The following is a 13655-nucleotide window of genomic DNA, read 5'->3' as shown; positions in this document are numbered from 1 at the left end:
AGTGCCACATGACAGTGAGGATAGGAATAGAATGAGGTGTCAGATAAATACATGACAGATGAATTGAAATGGGGGCGGGGAGACAGATTTCTGGATAACTGGGGCCTCTTCTGGGGCAAGTGGGACCTGTACAAAAGGGATGGGTTGCACTTGAATCGAGGGGGACCAATATTCTTGCAGGTAGATTTACTAGAGTTCTTGGGAGTGGTTTAGATTAATATGGCAGGGGGATGAGAACCAGTATGGTAGAACTGAGAATGAGCCAGTAGGTTTACAAGGAGATGATGAGTGCAACATGAATGTAAGGAAGGACAATGTAATAGTACAAATGTAGACAGAGCAAAGGGTTAAATTGTACCACAGAGGCAAAATTCGAAAGGGTGAAGAATGCAGGACTGAAGGTGCAGTATTTAAATGACATTTTAGGCATCACTGAGCTGTGGCTGAAAGCAAACAGCATTATGAAGGACCCCATGCACTCCTCATACAATCTCTTCTCCCTCCTGCCATCTGGGAAAAGGCTCCGAAGTATTCAGGCGCTCACGACCAGACTATGTAACAGTTTCTTCCCCCAAGCTATCAGACTCCTCAATACCCGAAGCCTGGACTGACACCTTACTGCCCTATTGTCCTGTTTATTAGTTATTGTAATGCCTGCACTGTTTTTGTGCACTTTATGCAGTCCAGTGTAGGTCTGTAGTCTAGTATAGCTTTCTCTGTGTTTTTTTTATTACGTAGTTCAGTCTAGTTTTTTGTACTGTGTCATGTAAACCATGGTCCTGAAAAACGTTGTCTCATTTTTACTATGCACTGTACCAACAGTTATGGTTGAAATGACAATAAAAGTTGACTTGACTTGACTTGAAGAAGGCCATAGTTGGGAGCTTCACATCAAAGGATGTATCAATAGGACAGGCAGGAAGGCATAGGCAGTGGTGTGGCTCTATTGGTAAGACATGGAATTACATCTTTAGAAAGAGGTGCACATAGGGACAGAGCATGTTGTATCTTTCTGGATGGAGGGTAAACTGTAAGGGTTAAAAAACCATTATGGGTATCATATATAGGCCTCCAAATAGTAACCAAGATGTGGGGTTGAGATTACAAAGGAAGCTGGAAAAGGCATGAAATAAGGGTAATGTCACAATTGTAATGGGGGACTTTAAGATGCAAGGGGATTGGGAAAATCAGGTTGGTGTCAGATTGCAAGAGAGTGAATTTGTTGATTGCCTATGAGATGGCTTTTTAGAGCAGCAGTGGTTGAGTTGACCTGGGGAAAGACTATCTTAGATTGGGTGTTGTGTAATAACCTAGATCTTATCAGGGAGCTTAATGTAAAGGAACCCTCAGGAGACAGTAATCATGATATGATTGAATTCATACTGCAGTCTGAGATGGAGAAGCACAAGTCACATGTATCAGTATCACAATGGAATAAAAGGAATTACAGAGGCATGAGAGAGGAGCTTGCCTAGGTGGATTGGAGGGGGATACTGGTGGGGATGATGGCACGGCAGAGAAGGCTGAAGTTTCTGGGAATAGTTCACAAGGCACAGGATAGGTATGTCCCACAGAAGTTGTTCTCAAATGACAGGGATAGGCAACTGTGGCTGACAAGGGAAGTTAAAGACTGCATAAAAGTCAAGGAAAGAGCATATATAGGGTAGCAAAAGTGAGTGGGAAGTTAAATGATTGGGAATCTTTTAAAACCTAACAAAAGGCAACTAAATAAAGGGAAAAGATGAAATATGAAGGCAAACTAGCCAATAATATAAAACAGGATACTAAATTTTATTTCAGTTATATAAAGAGTAAAAGGGAAGTGAGAGTTGATATTGGACCACTGGAAAATAACTCTGGTGAGGTAGTAACGGGGGGCAAAAAAAACGGCAGCTGAACTCACTTTGCATCTGTCATCGCTGTGGAAGACACTAGCAGTGTGCCAAAAGTCCATGAGTGTCAGGGAGCTGGAGTGAGTGCCATTGCTATTACAAAGTGTTAAGCAAACTCAAAGGTCTCAAGGTCACCTGGGCCAGATGGACTACATCCCAGAGTCCTGAGAGAGGTTGCTGAAGAGATAACGGATGCATTGGTCATGATCTTTCAATAATCACTTGATTCTAGCATGGTCCCGGAGGAGTGGAAAATTGCAAATGTCACTCCACTCTTTAAGAAGGTGGAAGGCAAAAGAAAGGAAACTATAGGCTAGTTAGCCTAACCTCAGTGGTTGGGAAAGTGTTGGAGTCTATTATTAAGGCTGAGACTAATGATAAAATAAGTTAAAGTCAGCATGATTTCAAAGTCAGGGAAATCTTGCCTGACAAATCTGTAACAAGCAGGGTGGACAAAGGAGAGGCAGTAAATGACATTTACTTGGATTTTCAGAAGGCATTTGATAAGGTTCCTCACATGAACCTGCATAACAAGATAAAATCCTATGGTGTTACAGGAAAGATACTGACATGGATAGAGGAATGGCTGACAGGCAAGAGGCAGCAAGTGGGAATAAAGGGGACTTTTCCAGTTTGTTGCCAGTGACTAGTGGTGTTCCTCAAGGGTCAATATTGGAAACCATTACTTTTCAAACTAATCATTGTTTGTCAGTGAATTGGATAATGGAATTGATGGCTTTGTGGCAAAGTTTGTGGATGATATGAAGATAGGTGGAGGGGTAGATAGTGCTGAGGAAGCATTGCAATTGAAGCAGGACTTAGGCAAATTGGAAGAAAGGGCAAAAAAGTGGCAGATGGAATACAGTGTTGGGAAATGTATGATAATGCATTTTGGAAAAAGGAACAATAGTGCAGACTATTATCTAAATGTGGAGAAGGTTCAAACTTCAGAGGTGTAAAGGGACTTAGGAGTCCTCGTGCAAGACTCCCAAAAGGTTCATTTACAGTTTGAGTCTGTGGTAAAGAAGCCAAATTCAATGTTGGTATTTATTTCAAGAGGAATAGAATATAAAAGCAAGGAGATAATGCTAAGCCTTTATAAGACACTAGTCAAGCCACTTTTGGAGTATTGTCAACAGTTTTGGGCCCCATATCTTAGAAATGATGTGTTGTCATTGGAGAGAGTCCAGAGGAGGTTCACAAAGTTCATTCTGGGGGTGAAGGGGATAACATCTGAAGAGCATTTGGCAGCTTTGGGCCCGTACTCACTGGAATTTAGAAGAATGTGGAAGTAATCTCATTGAAACCTACTGAATGTTGAAAGGACTAGATAGGATGGATGTGGAGAGGATGTTTACTGTGGTGGGGGTATTCAGAACTAGAGGGCACAGCCTCAGAATTGAGGGGTGACCTTTTAGAATGGAAGTAAGGAGGATTTTTTTTAGCCACAGAGTGCAATGCTCTGGCACAGACTGCAATGGAGGCCAAATCCATGGGTATTGTTAAGGCAGAAGTTGATAGTTTCCTGATCGGTCTGGGCATCAAAGGATATGAGGTTGAGTGGAATCTGGGATCAGCTGTGATAGAATCTGGGAGCAGACTCAATGAGCTGAATGGCTTAATTCTACTTCCATGTCTTATGACCTCCTTGACTTCACAGAGAAAAGCCCCAGCTTGCTCAACTTATCATCATAAGACATACCCTGTAGCATCCTGGTAAATCTCCTCTGCACCCTCCCTAAAGCTTCCACATCCTTCCCATAAAGAGCTGACCAGAACAGAACACAATACATCCAGCGTGGCTTAACCAGGGTTTTAGAGAGCTGCAACGGATTTGAACTCAGTTCACTGACTACTAAAGGCCAACGTACCCTATCAACCTGCAACAACCTTGCTGTGATGAGCTGTCAGCTAACTTCGCTAGGAGAATCTTGATCTGTTCAGTGCTGGGCTGGCTGATTGTTGGCAATCTGTTACTGGGATGTGGATCCAAATATGCTTCCTGAAGTCAAAGGCCGAATGTCTTTGAATCCACTAGAGGCTGGAGGCCAACGATGGCCTGTCCTGGTGTTAGAGGACAGTGTCTGTTGTTGGGAGGTAGGGATGTGCCTTGTTTTCCTGCTGTTGCTTGTTCACTCAGGAGATTCTGTTTTGTTGTGGTCTGTGTTGCTCTGCTGAGCATGCTCTGTTGGCACCAGAATACCTGGCTGTGTTGATGGCTAACACAAATGATGCATTCGCTGCATGTTTCGATGTACATGCGGTAAATCTGAATCTAACAAAGAAACCTGGACCCTGAGCCACAGAATTTGAGGGCAGGTGGATGGGAATCAGAGTCAGGGTTAATACCACCAGCATCTGTTGTGAAGTGTGTTAACTTATGGCAACAGTATGATGAAATACCTGATAAATAAGTACAGAGAAAAACAGGAATTATAGTAAATATATAGTCAAGTTAACACAAGTAATGCAAATTACTAATGCAGTCAGGTAATGTTCACGGGTTCAATGTCCATTTAGGAATCGGATGGCAGAGGGGAAGAAGCTGTTCCTGAATCATTGAGTGCGAGCCTTCAGGCTTCTGTATCTCCTTCCTGACAGTAGCAATGAGAAGAGGGCATGTGGGGGTCCTTAATGATGGACGCTGCCTTTCTAAGGCACCGCTCCTTGAAGATGTATTGGATACGACAGAGGCTAGTACCCATGATGAAACTAACTAATTTTACAAGTTTCTACAACCTGCTTCAATCCTGTGCAGTAGCCCTCACCCCCCACACCAGACAGTGATGCAGCCAGTCAGAATGCTCTCCATGGTACATTGTAGAAGTTTTCAAGTGTTTTAGCTGACAAACCAAATCTCCTCAAACTCCTCATGAAATATAGCCACTATCTTGCCTTCTTTATGTTGTGTCCAGGTCAGGAAGAGCCTGGGGCCAACTTTCTCCGGTGTCTCCGGAATCATCATCTCAGTTCATACTGGTTACATTTTAACTTGTGTCGTAAATGCACTGTATTATTTGTTAATTTATTTGTGGTCAGCTCAGTTGGTTAGCCTGGCCCATGTGAGAGGCTGATGAGCAGGTCAGGCAGATCAGGGAACTACACGAAATCTGACATACCTCTATAATTCCCCCACACTTTCATCACACCACCCTCCACTCCTTTCTTGTCAGTCTCCTTGCATAAAGGACCCCGGGGGATAACTTCTTATTCCACATAGTCGTCAAGCTGTCACTTAACAGCAATAATACTGTGGTGCGGTTGAGTAGTGTCATGGTGATTAAATCACTGTGATGGAGATAGAGGCTTACCACACTGTGCAGCGCTCATTGAGAACTGTGATTACAGAGTGTAGTTTGGTAAGCTATGTGTAATGTTTCTGTTTAAAGAATTAAATGAAAAGATAACCATTTCCTGAAGATATTGAGGCAAGCCAAGCTCTCCCCACCCCTATTTTACAGGAGCACTGTTGAGAGTGTCCTGGCCAGCTACATCACCGTCTGGTCAGGGAATTGTAAGATACCTGATTGCAACTCCCTACCAAGGATTGTGAGGACTGCTGAGAGGATTATCGGGGACTCATCTGAGATATCTAACAGGAGCACAGCACACGCAGGGCCCTCAGCATTGTCAGTGACCTCTCCCACCTGTACCACAATATCTTTGACCCGCTACCATTAGGCAAGAGGTACTGAAGCCTTAGGATGGGGACTGTTAGGTTCGGAAACAGCTTCTGCCCCCAGGCTGTGAGACTACTGAACTCCCTGCCACCAGCCAGGTTATTATCACATATGAAGCACCAGTTGAGTTATAGTGTTTACTTCTTAATGTGCATTAAGTGCAGCTTATTATTTGTTACTTTATCTGTGGTAATATCACTTTGTTGTGTGTGAGTTATATGTACTGGGTTGTGCACGTTGGTCCAGAGGAACATTAGAAACAGAAAGATAGAAAGCCTACAGCACAATACAGGCCCTTCGGCCCACAATACTGTGCCGAACATGTACTTTCTTTAGAAATTACCTAGGATTACCCATAGCCCTCTATTTTTCTAAGCTCCATGTACGTATCCAAGAGTCTCTTAAAAAACCCTATCATATCCGCCCCCACCACTCTCACTGGCAGCCTATTCCAAGCACTCACCACTCTGTGTAAAAAACTTACCCCTGACATCTCCTCTGTACCTGCTTCCAAGCACCTTAAAAACATGTCCTCTTGTGGCAACCATTTCAGCCCTGGGAAAAAGCCTCTGACTATCCACATGATCATTGCCTCTCATCATCTTATACACCTCAATCAGGTCACCTCTCATCCTCCGTCACTCCAAGGAGAAAAGGCAGAGTTCACTCAACCTATTCTCATGAGGCATATTCCCCAATACAGGCAACATCCTTGTAAATCTCCTCTGCACCCTTTCCATATCAATTGTGGAAACCCCCAACATTGTTTTGTTTGGCGGTATGCATGCATACAGTTGAATGTCAATAAACTTGAATTAAATGAATTCATTAAATACATTCAATTAGGAGTGGGTCTTATACAGTAGGTCAAGTATAATGAGAAAGGGTTAACGGGTAGTCTGAATCCAGGAGATTTTAAGGAAGATATATTAGAATATTAGTAAATTTTATATGAAGACTGAAAAAAGAGCTCAATCTGAAGCCAGAAACAATGGAAACTATTAAGTAATGCAGTATGCACTGGTTGGATAAACTAACAAATTACATTAAAAAAGCAACAAACAGCAGGTTGAGCCATATCTGTGCGAGAAAAGGAGATGTCACCATTTCAGAGTGAGACCTTGTATCAGATGCACCCCTACCAGAACTTTTTGCATTACTTCAGACTTCGAGCATCCTCAGTATTTTGCTCCTGACTCACCAGGAGTGAGTGAAAGAGCATGTGGATTCAAGGCAGGTAGTGCAAATGACCTGCATCTGAAACTTATCACTTCCTTGTCCCCCACTGTGTCTGTTCCCAGAGGTAATAGTGAGATGATGGGACGGGAACATTAAAAACAGGGACCAGTTCAAACAGTAACCTCTTGTCAATGTAGCCCATCACTAGAAGCCGTTCTGCACTTTGTGCCCAGACGAGAGATCACATACCTGGCAGCTGTCGGCACCTCCATCCACATTTCCAGCGCACAGCTCCGAGTTCTTCACCTTTCCGTTCAAATACTCAGGACGATTGCAGACTTTATTTTCAAACACTGGGAATCCTGCCTCTTTTAAAACCCCATCTCCACCTGTTCCTGAATGTCACAGAAAAAAAAATGAAATCAAATGTCAGATCAACTGAAAGGACAGATGTACTAACTGGTGGAGGTCAACATGAACCGAATCTTCACCATAATTAGGCAGCATGAACTCCAATGAAGTGTAGTATATTTAAAATTTCAGTAATACCTAACTAATATTGTAAATATATTGCCTGATGATGCATTCTTTGCTGTTTACATAATTCATTATGTAAAAGTACGTGAATGGCATACGTCATTACACCACCACATGCCTCACAGAAGTAAAACTAAGTACAAGTATCTCTAGGCTCATGTGATTTTCTTTTGATTAGTTTCTGAAGTTACAAAACATAACAGAACCTGCTGAAATGAGACATTCAAGTTTTTAAAAAAAAAAAGTACATTTTTTTTCCCAGAAAAGAGAGAGGGAAATGGCTGGGTTTTAAAAAAAAAGCACAGCATGTGTTTCTTCAGAAGGGGAGAGAGATGGTTGAGTTAAATAAAAGGCAGAAAATGGATGAAATTCATGGATTCATAAACAGTGAAGAGCAGGTGATAATAATAAATTAAATAAAAGCAGAAGTTGCTGACTACATTGGAAAGATAGACATGTTCGATTGCACAACAGATAACTGGATGGTTTATTCTGAATGCATTGAACAGTATTTTGAAGCAAATAAAATAGCCAATGAAAAATTAGTGCCAGTGTTACTGAGTGTAATAGGTGGAAAAACATACAGTTTGCTTACAATTTTGACTGCTCCAACCAAACCAGCTGAAACGAGCTTTTGCTGATATCATGAACGTAATGCAGAAACACTTAGAACCAAAATAATTGTTGACTGCAGAATGCTATAGGTTTCATAAGCAAAATCAAAAGGAAAGGGAATACATTTCAGCAAGCATAGCTGAATTAAAGAAATTGCCTGAGTATTGTCATTTCAGTAAGGGGCTTAATGATGTACTGGGAGATTGTTCAGTTTGTGGAATCTTACAAGAAAGCTTTCAAAATTGCCTCCTAGTTGAAGCACAACTCACATTTAAAAGAGCAGCTGAAATCACTGTATCAATGGAAACACAATTTGAGTTACAGTCAGGAATAAAAGTGAGCATGAACAAAATTGCAATGACTAAACAGAAAATCTGCCTGACTGAACAAATTTTGTTACTGCTGTGGCAGGGGCTCACATACACCAGACCAGTGCAGTTTTAAAGGCAAAACTTGCAGAGAATGCAACAAAGTAAGACACATACAAAGAGCATGAGGGCAGACAGAAATAAATGGACAACACAGGGAACAGAAAAAGGTAGAGTCAAGTTGCAGTTTCAAAAATAGCACTAATCTGCATGCTGTTGATGAAAAATCTGATAAGGGTGAGAGTGACACAGGACTAAGTAGCCTTGAGATTCACATCGTGAAAACTAATAGGAAGGAAGCAACATGGCTTACAGCAGATGTGAACAGCAAATTAATTAAAATGGAATGGGATACTGGTTTCGCTGTTTCACTCATTTCACAAAATAAGTTTGAACAGCATTTCAAAAATACTGAACTGAAGCCAGCAGATATCCAACTAAGGACTTATACTGGATAACTCCTGTGGGAATGACTTTCATAACAGTGAAATGTAACAACCAACAAGCCACATTGGCCTTGTATGTGGCAAAAAAAACAGGAAGGCCAGCATTGTGGGTCTGTGATTGGCTGAGACAACTACAACTTGATTTGGTATCCATCCACCATTTGTATGCCACATCGCCTGCAGTAGAGTCAACTGAAAGTGAATTAAGAAAGGGACTGGATGATACTACAGCAGTGTTCAAGGATGGCACTGGAAAACTCAAAACATGTCAAGGGTAAACTAAAAATGCCACACCCAAGTTTTACAGGGCTTGTCCAGTTCCTTATACCATCCATGATAAAGTAGCCAGTGAGCTAGATTGCATGGAGTCTGAAGGAATGTGTTCTAAGGTTGAATGAGTCCATGGGCAACATCAGTGGTCCCAGTAGCCAAGTATGGGTCTGTCAGGATCTGAGGTGATTTTAAGGTCACCATCAACTATGTACTGAAAGTAGATCCAAACCCTCTACCCAGGATAGTAGGTATTTTTGTAAATCTTTCTGGAGGAAAACACTTTGGCAAGTGATCGTAGCCGAGGTCTACCTACAGATGGAAATGGAAGAAGAGTCTAAAGTGTTTCTCACCATAAATACTTACAGAGAGCTTTATCACTATAATAGGCTTATTTCAGAATCAGAATCAGGTTTATTATCACCGGCGTGTGACGTAAATTTGTTAATTTAGCAGCAGCAGTTCAATGCAATACGTAATCTAGCAGAGAAAATAATAATAATAATAATAATAATAATAAATAAAACAAGCATAATAATAAATAAACAACTAAATCAATTACATATATTGAATAGATTATTAAAAATGTGCAAAAACAGAAATACTGTATATAAAAAAAGTGAGGTAGTGTCCAAAGCTTCAATGTCCATTCAGGAATCGGATGGCAGAGGGGAAGAAGTTGTTCCTGAATCACTGAGTGTGAGCCTTCAGGCTTCTGTATCTCCTACCTGATGGTAACAGTGAGAAAAGGGCATACCCTGGGTACTGGAGGTCCTTAATAATAGACACTGCCTTTCTGAGACTCCGCTCCCTAAAGATGTCCTGCGTACTTTGTAAGCTAGTGCCCAAGATGGAGCTAACCAGATATTACCACCTTAGAAATATAGGAACATAGAAAACCTACAGCACAATACAGGCCCTTCGGCCCACAAAGTTGTGCTGAACAGCTCCATGTACCTATCCAAAAGCCTCTTAAAAGACCTCATCGTATCCAGCTCCACCACCGTTGCCGGCAGCCCATTCCACGCACTCACCACTCTCTGCGTAAAAAAAACTTACCCCTGACATCTCTGTACCTACACCCCAGCACCTTAAACCGGTGTCCTCTTGTGGCAACCATTTCAGCCCTGGGGAAAAGCCTCTGACTATCCACACGATCAATGCCTCTCATCATCTTATACACCTCTATCAGGTCACCTCTCATCCTCCGTAGCTCCAAGGAGAAAAAGCCAAGTTCACTCAACCTGTTCTCATAAGGCATGCTCCCCAATCCAGGCAGCATCCTTGTAAATCTCCTCTTCACCCTTTCTATGGCTTCCACATCCTTCCTGTAGTGAGGCAACCAGAACTGAGCACAGTACTCCAAGTGGGGTCTGACCAGGGTCCTATATAGCTGCAACATTACCTCTCAGCTCCTAAATCCAATTCCATGATTAATGAAAGCCAATACACCATACGCCTTTTTAACCACAAAGTCAACCTGAACAGCTTCTTTCGGTCCTGTGCAGTAGCCCCTCCATACCAGCTGATGATGCAGCTGTCAGAATGCTCTCCACTGTACAACGATTGAAGTTTTTGAATGTATTTGTTGACATGCTAAATCGCTTCAAACTCCTAATGAAGTATAGCCGCTGTCTTGCCTTCTTTATGACTACATCAATGTGTTGGGACCAGGTTAGATCCTCAGAGATCCTGACACCCAGGAACCTGAAGCTGCTCACTCTCTCCACTTCTGATCTCTATGAGGATTGGTATGTGTTCCTTCGTCTTACCCTTCCTGAAGTCCACAATCAGCTCTTTCATCTTACTGACATTGAGTGACAGATTGTTGCTGCAGCACCACTCCACTAGTTGGCATATCTAGAGCACGTGCAGAGTCGTCGGATACCAGCGCTATCTTCTATAGAAGATGAAGGAATTGGTTGTTGACTTCAGAAGGAGTAGCGGACCGCATGACCCCATCTACATCGGTGGTGCGCAGGTGGAACAGGTCAAAAGCTTTAGGTTCCTCGGGGTGAATATCACAAATGACCTGACTTGGTCTAACCAAGCAGAATCCACTGCCAAGAAGGCCCACCAGCGCCTTTATTTTCTGAGAAAGCTGAAGAAATTTGGCATGTCCCCTAAAACCCTCACGAATTTTTATAGATGCACTGTAGAAAGCATTCTTCTAGGGTGCATCACAACCTGTCCAAGACCAGAAGAAGCTGCAGAAGATCATGAACATAGCCCAGCACATCACACAAACCAATCTTCTATCCTTGGACTCACTTTACACCGCACGCTGTTGGAGCAGTGCTGCCAGGATAATCAAGGACACGACCCACCCAGCCAACACACTTTTTGTCCCTCTTCCCTCTGGGAGAAGGTTCAGGAGCTTGAAGATTTGTACGGCCAGATTTGGGAACAGCTTCTTTCCAACTGTGATAAGACTGCTGAACGTATCCTGACCCGGATCTGGGCCGTACCTTCCAAATATCTTGACCTGTCTTGCACGACCTTACTTTCCCTTTTCTATTTTCTAATTATGATTTTATAATTTAAATTTTTATTATATTTACTTTGATTTGTACTCCAGAGAGCGCGAAGCGCAGAATCAAATATCGCTGTGATGATTATACGCTTTAGTATCAATTGTTTGGTAAGTATAAAGTATAAAGTATCTCACTCCTGCACACCCTCTCGTCACCACTTGAGATTCTACCAAAAAATTTGTAGACGGTATTTGAGCTATGCCTAGCCACACAGTCATGTGTATATCGAGAGTAGAACCATGGGCTAAGCACACACTCCTGAGGTGCACCAGTGTTGATCATCAGTGAAGAGGATATGTTATCACCAATCCACACAGACTGTGGTCTTCCAGTTAAGAAGTCGAGGATCCAATTACAGAAGGAGGTACAGAGGCCCAGGTTCTGTAACTTCTCAATTAGAACTGTGGGAATGATGGTATGTCTGTAGCAGTGAGAGGTTGAAAATGTCTTTGAATACTCCCACCAGTTGGTTGGCACAGGTTATTAGAGCCTTACCAGGTACTCCGTCAGGACCTTCTGCCTTGTGAGGGTTAAAGACAGTCTAACATCGGTCTCTGAGACAGAGATCACAGGGTCATCAGGTGCAGTAGGGATCTTCACAGCTGTAATTGTGTTCTCCCTTTCAAAGCGAGCATAGAAGGTGTTGAGTTCATCTGGTAGTGAAGCATCGCTGCCATTCATACTATTGGGTTTTGCTTTGTAGGAAGTAATGTCTTGCAGACCCTGCCAGAGTTGCTGTGCATTTGATATCGCCTCCAACCTTATTCAAAATTGTCCCTTTGTCCTTGAAATAGCGCTCTGCAAATCATACCTGGTTTTCTGGTACAGGTCTGGGTTGCCAGACTTGAATTTTTGGAGTAGCATCTGCGCCTGCACTCTGGCAGAAAGCAATGAACCAGGTGCTGCAAGGCTGCCCAGGCACCCAGTCAATTGTTAGAGAAGAAAGGTGTCCAGAATGGCCAGAGGCACTTGCAGCAGTGCCAGAGCCAATTCCTATAACCACAATGGAGGAGACCCCAGAACGAGATTGTTGCTCAATTCGATCTCATTGAGACCAAGCCTCACTTCGGGAAGTCTGATCACCTGGCTGCACTTCTACCCCCTGAGTATAGGCAGAGACTGAAGACTGCAGCACCAGCAATGAGGACCAAGAAGGTTTGGACAAGGGAAGCACAGGAGCACCTACAGGACTGCTTTCAATCGGTGGACTGGACTGTATTCAGGGATTCATCTTCGAACCTGGATGAGTGTGCTGTAGTTGTTACTGACTTTATTAAAACCTGTGTGGATGAATGTGTGCCGATGAAAACTTTCTGTACATTCCCAAACTAAAAGCTGTGGATGAACCAGGGGGCTTTGTCATCTGCTGACAGTGAGATCTGTGGCATTTAAGTCTGGTGACCCAGGTTGTACAGGAAAACTAGACATGATTTGCGGAGGGCTGTTTATTGCAAGGGCAAAAAGACAATTCCAACTGAGTTTGCAGGTGACGTCGGATGCACGTCAACTCTGGCAGGGTTTGCAAGACATTACTTCCTACAAAGCGAAACCCAATAGCATGAATGGCAGCGATGCTTCACTACCAGATGAACTCAACACCTTCTATGCACGCTTTGAAAGGGAATATATAAGTACAGCTGTGAAGATCCTTAGTGCAACCAGTAATCCTGTGATTTCAGTCTCAGAGGCAGATGTTAGACTGTCTTTAAAGAGAGTGAACCCTCGCAAGGTGGCAGGCCCTGACGGAGTACCTGGTAAGGCTCTGAAAACCTGTGCCAACCAACTAGCGGGTGTATTCAAGGACATTTTAAACCTCTCACTGCTATGGGCAGAAGTTCCCACTTGCTTCAAAAAGGCAACAATTATACCAGTGCCCAAGAGTAGTGTGAACTGCCTTAATGACTATCACCCAACAGCATTCACATCTACAGTGAATTTGTGCTTTGACAGGTTGCTCATGGCTAGAATCAACTTCCGCCTCAGCAAGGACCTGGACCCACTGCAATTTGCCTATCACTACAATAGGTCTACAGCAGACACAATCTCAATGGCTCTTCACACAGCCTGGACAATACAAACACCTATGTCAGGATGCTGTTTGTCGATTATAGAACCATAGAAAATTACAGCACAG

General features: G+C 42.9%; 1 protein-coding gene across 1 annotated transcript in view; it reads right to left on the bottom strand.

Annotated features, from left to right (window-relative positions):
- Positions 1-13655, bottom strand: part of plg (plasminogen) — an 87035-nt gene that overhangs the window by 3845 nt on the left and 69535 nt on the right. Inside the window, exon 18 of the mRNA XM_073051618.1 lies at positions 7001-7146. Coding sequence (XP_072907719.1) covers positions 7001-7146 — 146 coding nt within the window. The remainder of the gene's footprint in view (positions 1-7000; positions 7147-13655) is intronic.

Source organism: Hemitrygon akajei, chromosome 7, assembly GCF_048418815.1.
Source record: "Hemitrygon akajei chromosome 7, sHemAka1.3, whole genome shotgun sequence".
Taxonomy (NCBI): Eukaryota; Metazoa; Chordata; class Chondrichthyes; order Myliobatiformes; family Dasyatidae; genus Hemitrygon; species Hemitrygon akajei.
This window is presented reverse-complemented; position numbering and strand designations above follow the sequence as displayed.